This window comes from Saccopteryx bilineata, chromosome 9 (genome assembly GCF_036850765.1).
Source record: "Saccopteryx bilineata isolate mSacBil1 chromosome 9, mSacBil1_pri_phased_curated, whole genome shotgun sequence".
NCBI classification, from domain to species: Eukaryota; Metazoa; Chordata; class Mammalia; order Chiroptera; family Emballonuridae; genus Saccopteryx; species Saccopteryx bilineata.
The window spans coordinates 45,792,866-45,799,528 of record NC_089498.1 but is presented as its reverse complement, the minus strand read 5'-3'; the positions used below and the strand labels follow the sequence as shown (position 1 = coordinate 45,799,528).

General features: G+C 51.2%; 1 protein-coding gene across 2 annotated transcripts in view; it reads right to left on the bottom strand.

Moving 5' to 3' along the window:
- Nucleotides 1–2,069: 2,069 nt before the first annotated feature.
- The window catches only part of SAMD4B (sterile alpha motif domain containing 4B), a 46,551-nt gene continuing 41,957 nt past the window's right edge, over nucleotides 2,070–6,663 (bottom strand). For both annotated transcript variants that reach the window (XM_066243333.1, XM_066243334.1), the window contains exons 8-13: nucleotides 5,841–5,926; nucleotides 5,346–5,464; nucleotides 4,592–4,790; nucleotides 4,280–4,403; nucleotides 2,414–2,497; nucleotides 2,070–2,205 (exon numbers count right to left, since the gene is read on the bottom strand). In XM_066243333.1, coding sequence (XP_066099430.1) covers nucleotides 2,177–2,205; nucleotides 2,414–2,497; nucleotides 4,280–4,403; nucleotides 4,592–4,790; nucleotides 5,346–5,464; nucleotides 5,841–5,926 — 641 coding nt within the window. In that variant the 3' untranslated portion in view covers nucleotides 2,070–2,176. The remainder of the gene's footprint in view (nucleotides 2,206–2,413; nucleotides 2,498–4,279; nucleotides 4,404–4,591; nucleotides 4,791–5,345; nucleotides 5,465–5,840; nucleotides 5,927–6,663) is intronic.

Genomic DNA, 6,663 nt, shown 5'->3' with positions numbered 1-6,663 from the left:
GATTTTCAATGAAATGTAGCATAACAAAGGTCAGAATCCTTTTTTTGTTTTTGTTTTCTTTTTTTCCAAAATAAGCCCAGACCATTAAACAAGTGAAACTCCCAACAAATAAATCTTCAACAGCGAGAAAAAAACTGTAATAGTTACTCAAAGCTGATTCTGCCAGTGGGGCTGGGATAGAAGGGAGGGTGAAATCATGGCGGAGGGACTGGAGCTGGAGAGAGTCAGGGTCCTGCCCATCAGAGTGGGGCCGCCTGCGTCCTGCACACTCTGGTCAGGTGTGGGGGGGTGAGAGCTCTTGCCTCCCATTGTGTGTGTGTGTGTGGATGTGTGTGGGTGTCCCTCACCACCTCCCAGTGCCAGGCAGAGCCAGCTCACCCCGATGGGTGGTGAACAAGATGGGACTGGCTGAGAGGCAGTGAGGGTCCTATAAGAGGGACACCCTGCTGATTCCAAACGAGGTGGCCCCTTGTCCATCCCACTTCCCCGGGCTAATGGGAGGGGAACTGGAGAAGCCCTGGGAGTTTGAGGGGAATGAGCAAAGGCACAGAAACATGGAGGGGCCGGGGTAGGGGACTTGCATAGGTTGATGAGTGTGCAAGAGGTACATAAATAAACCTGACACCCCACCCAGCCCGGCACTGGGAGAGGAGGAGGGGACCTGGGGCAGATCCCCAGGGCTATACCACCTGCTGGCTTTCTCCCCTCCCTGGGCTCAGAGCTGAGAGAGGTCCAGACCAGGAGGGCTGGGATAAGATCAGGGGAATATGGTCAGAATGTGGGGAGGGGTGGTGGTTTTAAAATTTTTTTCCCAACATTTTATCTTTTAATACATACACAATGGTTACCAGCCATATTCATAACAAAAGTTATTCATAAAATGTATCTAAAAATAACATTTTTTCCCTTTTCGGTGTGAAAAGCTTGAGAATGTCCCAGTGTGTGTGCGGGGGAGGGGAGGACTGAGGGGAAAGTGGGGTTGGAATAGGGGGCCCTGGCTTCCCCAAATCCTGAACCCCCAAATCCCCTGCCTCCACCTGGGCCCAGCACAACCCCACAGTAGGATCAAGGACCATAGGGTCTGTATGACTTCTGGGGCTGGGACAAATCTCTGGGTTATGATATAGTGTTCCACTTAATGAGGTCATGACATAATGGGGAGTGGGGGAAGGCTGAAAGAAAAGGGGATGGGGAAAGAAACCAAAAACCAAACAATCCCCTTTCCCTTATTCCTTACCCCCAAAGTCTTTCAGCAACCAGACTTGGGAGTGGAAAGGAGTATATGTTGGTAAGGGAGGGGGATGTTAAGGCAACAGACTTCCTGACCACTGGCTATCCTGGCTCCTCACCTTCAACCTCTGCATCTGGGGAGCCAGGGCTGCGGGGAAGTGGGGAAGGGCTAGGGGGTCTAGAGGAGGGGGCTCTGCCCCTCTCCTCTTGTAAAATTCAGGTTCCCCCTGCCACTTTCTTGGCTCAGAGAGAGACCTGGGGATTCTAAAAATGAGAGGGAATGATCAGAGAAAAACCGTTAAGAACTATATAAATATGTACTTAAATAGGCCTAAGAAATTAATTGTAGAGAACCTTTGATAAACGGGCAAAAGGAGGTGAGTGAGAAGAGTGTGGCTCCTGTATCTGGGGAATGATGGGAATGGGGAAGGAGAAGAAGGTGGCAAGGAGAGAGATCCCTCTCCGCACCTGCCTTCTCCTTAGCGCCTCTCAAGATAACATTTAGGAGAGCAGGTTATCTACCCCACTTGTCTCCCCAAATGTCAGGTAATTCTGAGCAGGCCCCCAAGATAGTGGATCAGTGAGTCTCTGGGGGAAGCTGCTCCCTTGGGGGGGCAGGTAGTTAGTGGTCTGAGGAGGCAGGGGTGGGATGGGGGCAGGTGGGAGATGAGGGAAGAAAGGAGAGGGCAGGCAGGCTGGCCAGTTCCTGCCCCTTTATTCTGGCTACCCCCTACCTCCCTGGGTCTCTCAGCAGAGATCCCCTGATGGGCCTGGGAGTGAGCAAGGCATGTGCCAATGTTAAAAGGTAAAAGGATGACAGAGTAGAAAAATATTAGAATGTATAGCTGAGCCAGCCCACCCTCTCGCTGTCGCAGGGAAGCCCGTTGGAAGTTGGTCCCCGCCCGCCGCCCAGGGAGCCTATGGGTGCGCTGGGCTGTGGGTCCCGTCAGATGGTAGAAGTTTTGTCTGTCCCATCTGTGGTAAGAAAGGGAGGAAGGGAGGAAGATCAGGAGCTGATGGGAGGTTTGAGAGAAGATGCTCATGTAGCCTGCCATCCCAGTCAGGCCCTCCCTGAAGTTGACCTCCCCAAGGGACCCTCAGGATGACTCTGAGTTGTTCAGTTCAGAGGTGGAGACGCTGCTGGGTAGGTGGGAGCTGGGTCAGGGAAAGAGGAAATGCTCACCACCCAAGGCGTGTTCTGTCATGCTCAGACACAGAGACTCCAAAGTGGGATTGATCTCCAGGTCAGGCCCAGGGACCGGACAGTCTGTATGGGACAGAGGAGAGTGGAGGTAGTAAGGGCTGGACTGAGGTGGAGAGTAGAACTAGGAAGACAAAGGACAGGACAAGCTGGCATTGGGGAGCAGCTGGGAGAGAAATGGGAAAGGGAGGGGGAGGGAGACAGAGAAACAGAACACATGAGACAGACACACATAGGATGGAAGGTGTGACTGGGCAGAGATGAAGGAGATAGGCGTCGGTGTGTCTGGCAGATGTGTCAAGGGCAGAGGCTTGGCCAATGCAGAGAAAGACTGAACTACAGACAGAGGAGGTGATGTGAAGCTGAGGAAGCTACCTGGAGGCCATAAAAGCTGTGACTATTTTGGACACACTCAGCATGCTGCCTTGGGCACAGCTTGGGCATCTGCTGTTGGTGCTGGGAGGCCCTATGCTCCCCGATGACCTGCTCTGTACTTAGTGCAGAAGCTTAATTAGAACTCTTCCCCTCCCCTCTTGGACTTGTTCTTCTGGGCTAGATTTGTCTGGGCAGGCCACACAGACAGGGCAAATCAGGACAGTAGCCACAGGGCTTGTCCTCAAACCACTTCTCAAGAGGGCTTTCTGTTCTGGAGTTTGGGAGAAGCCCCTCTCTCTGGGCTGACTTATACCCAACCCACACTGCTTAAAACCCTTCCTGGGCTTGTCACTGCTGCTGGGAGGAAATCGAGTTCTTTACCTGGATTTAGAAGACCCTGCTTCCACCTCCATCCAGCTTCACCTTTCATTATATCTCCTCTGAATCTGAGCTCAGGCCATGTCAGACCACCTTAACAAAAATAATTTTCTGACCTTGGGCAAGTTACCTCTTTGAGTCTCAGATTTGTGACTTGATCATCAGACAGGACTTGACAGTGCAGTAAACTGTTTGACAAACAGCCCAGCACTCGGCATACTGGTAAAAAGAATTTTTATTTTTTGCTCCTGTAGTTCCTCCATCCAGTCTTTAATATCATTTATAGATGCCAAACCCTCTGCTAGGATGAACATGACAAACGGGTCTTCTGCCTTCAACAAATGGCAGTCAGTCCACATTATTTCATAAATTAAGAATCCCTCCTGATTTGGCAGTTTACGACAGGAAGAGTTTAGGGTCACCTGCATATCTGAGAGCTCTCCAGAGGCAGCCATTCCCAATTAGCTTTATCTGCCTCTGCAGCCTTGGTGCCCAGCAATGGGCCTGGCACAGGGTGGAGAAGTCATCCTTACTGAGCAAGGTAGGGCTAATGCTTTTCTACCCTTTGCCTTCACTTTGATCTCTTAGTTCTGGGCTGGTCTGTGAGTACAGGGAAAACAGTCCTTCCACCTCAAACACCCTTTAATGTAAAATATGATCCAAAAACTAATGTTTCCAGCCTAATCATCTGAAAGAATGCCTGTGGACTGATAGGCAGGACTCCCCGCCATAGAAGCCTCACTGCTTTGACTCTCACCCCCTTAACCCCTTCCAAATTGGGTATTTAGTGATCCTCTATAAAGATGTGACAGAGTCCAACATGTATATCAAAATTATGACATAAGGAAGGAGAGATGTGGACATGCAGGAGTGGAAGAAAGGGGTGAGAGAAGCTAGAGAAAGGAAGGCAGAACCTGAGAGAGAAAATTGAAATGGGGCTGCGGAAAAGCACAGGAAAACCCATGATGAAGAGAGATGGGTGCAGAGTGATGGCAAGGATGGGGAGAGATGTTCGAGCTTATGAGACACAGAGGGAAGATAAAGGTCAGCTAAGGGTTTTGTGGAGGCAGGTTCCCAAGGGCTGGGGCACTTTACCTGGAGGGAACATGAGAATGGCCTGGGGCGACGAATGGACTGGGAGTGAGTGGGTGCGCTGCACAGAGCTACGGCTCTGGCTGGGCATGCTGTTGCTACCTCCAGGGTTGGCAAACCACAGGTTCTACAAAGGGCATGGGGAAAGAGAAAGTGGGTGAGTGGGGAAGAGGCCCAAGCCTAGGAGAGGTGGAGCTGGTAAAGGAGCCCCTTCCCCTATAAGTCAGGCGCAGATACAAAGATATAGACACACACATCCCAGGCACCACCAGCCCAACCCCAGAAGTACCAGACCCTCTATTTCCATCAGCTCACCTGTCGGCTCTGGCCCCCAAGGCTGGGGCTGGTGAGGGCATGTCTGGGGGAGATGCCCCCAATGCCTGAGGGGCTCAGAAGGCCCATTCTGCTGGGTGGGAGGGCCCGGGGAGGCATTGGGAACTGCCGCTGGGTCCGCCGGGCTACCCCCATCCCCACAGAGCCAGCTATGGGAAGTGAGTTGGAGCCAAACGCCCAGCTGTGAGAGAGCAGAAGGCAGGGTGTCAGTTTGGGTGAAAAGACCCATTTGTCTACTCTTCCTCACCTCCCCATACAACTCCAACAAGTAGGACAGAACACAGAACTTCTCTGAGCAAAGATTCCCTTTTCAAGTACCTGCTTCACACATTCTGTCTCCTCCTTCCCAAGGGTACCCTCAGAATAGGAACAAAGCAGTTCTAACTTCAATACTAAAGTGTGACATTTCTGTTATTTGTTTGGGGTGAGAAGGGACTTCAGAGCCCTCTGTACACAGCTGAAGAGAACAACACAGGTGAAGAGAACAAGGGACAGGCAAGGTGCCTACTATCAAGATACGGGCTCTTTTTTGCCAGCTCAGCAGCCTATTCTCATGGTAAGAACATCCTGATTTTCTTCCGGAAAAGTCTTCACTGGGCGATGTGTATAAGTCACCCAGTGATTGAATGAGTCCTACTGGATTCCTACCCATAATGCAATTGCCCCTCTAAGCACTAACTAACAACCAGCAAGGGCCTATGGGGGAAGGGCCTGCATGCCTAGGCTGCCTGCCTACCCTTTCTGCTGCCGGTAGTTCTGCATCTCTAGTGCAGCTTTGCGCGGAAAGGTCCGGAGGAGCTTCAGGACTTGTTGTTTCCAGGACAGCAGCCGTTTCTTCTGTGTCTCCGTGAAAGCCTAGAATTAGGAAAGTAAAGCAGGGAGGGGGTGCTTCTTTCAGATCTACCTTCTGTTCATTTGCTCAAATATTTATCAACTGCCTGCTCTGTGCCAGGCAATGCTGGGATGCAGAAATGACTGCACACGGAGCTAACAGTTTAGCTGAAGAGAAGATACACATGTGGTCATTAACTGTGATGAGAGCTGTGAAGGAGGAGAAGATGGTACAAGAAACCAGGCTTAACATGAGGGGCCAGTAAAGGTGGCCTTTACTGGGATGCTGAGGGCCAGTAGGTGGTGAGATGAGTGCTAGAGAGGTGGGTATGAGAAATGGTTGGTTCTGAGGGTGATGGGGTTGCCTATCACTCCTTGGGAGCTCTAGGGAAGTTCTCACCTCATGAGTCAGGCACTTTTCGATGAGCTGGAGGTAACTGGTGATGTTCTCCTCGTCTGGTCGGGACACCAGCAGCTGGGTGCACACTGGGGGACATAGGAAAGGATGGGAGGTTAGCCCCCAGCATGCCCTCTGCCACAGAAGGAGGGACAGAAAACAGACTGGATTAGTACTAGCTATGTGCTAAGACTTATCTGACTTACCATGTAAATATATAGTGCCCAGCACAGTGCCTGGCGTAAGGCAGATATGAAGTCAATGACATCTTTTCTTTTGTCTTTCTTTTTTTTAGCGGGGGGGGGGGGGGAGTGAGGGAGGGAGATGTGTGTGGAGACAGAAAAAGAAATAAGCATCAACTCATAGTTGTGGCACCTTAGTTGTTCATTGATTGCTTTTCACATGTGCCTTGACCGGGGGCTCCAGTCAAGCCAGTGACCCCTTGCTCAAGCCAGAGACCTTGGGCTCAAGCTAGCAACCTTGGGCTTCAAGCCAGCGATCTTTGGGCTCAAGTTAGCGACCAAGGGGTCATGTCTATGATCCTATGCTCAAGCCGGGACCTTGGGGTTTCAAACCTGGGTCCTCTGTGTCCCAGTCTGACTCTCTATCCACAGCATCACTGCCTGGACAGGCCTTTTTTAAAACTGTGTGTGTGTGTGTGTGTGTGTGTGCGCGCGCGCGCATGCGCGCGCGACAGAGACAGAGAGGGACAGATAGGAAGGGAGAGAGATGAAAAGCACAAATTCTTCGTTGCAGCTCCTTAGTTGTTCATAGATTGCTTTTTCATATGTGCCTTGATCGAGAGGCTACAGCAGAATGAGTGACC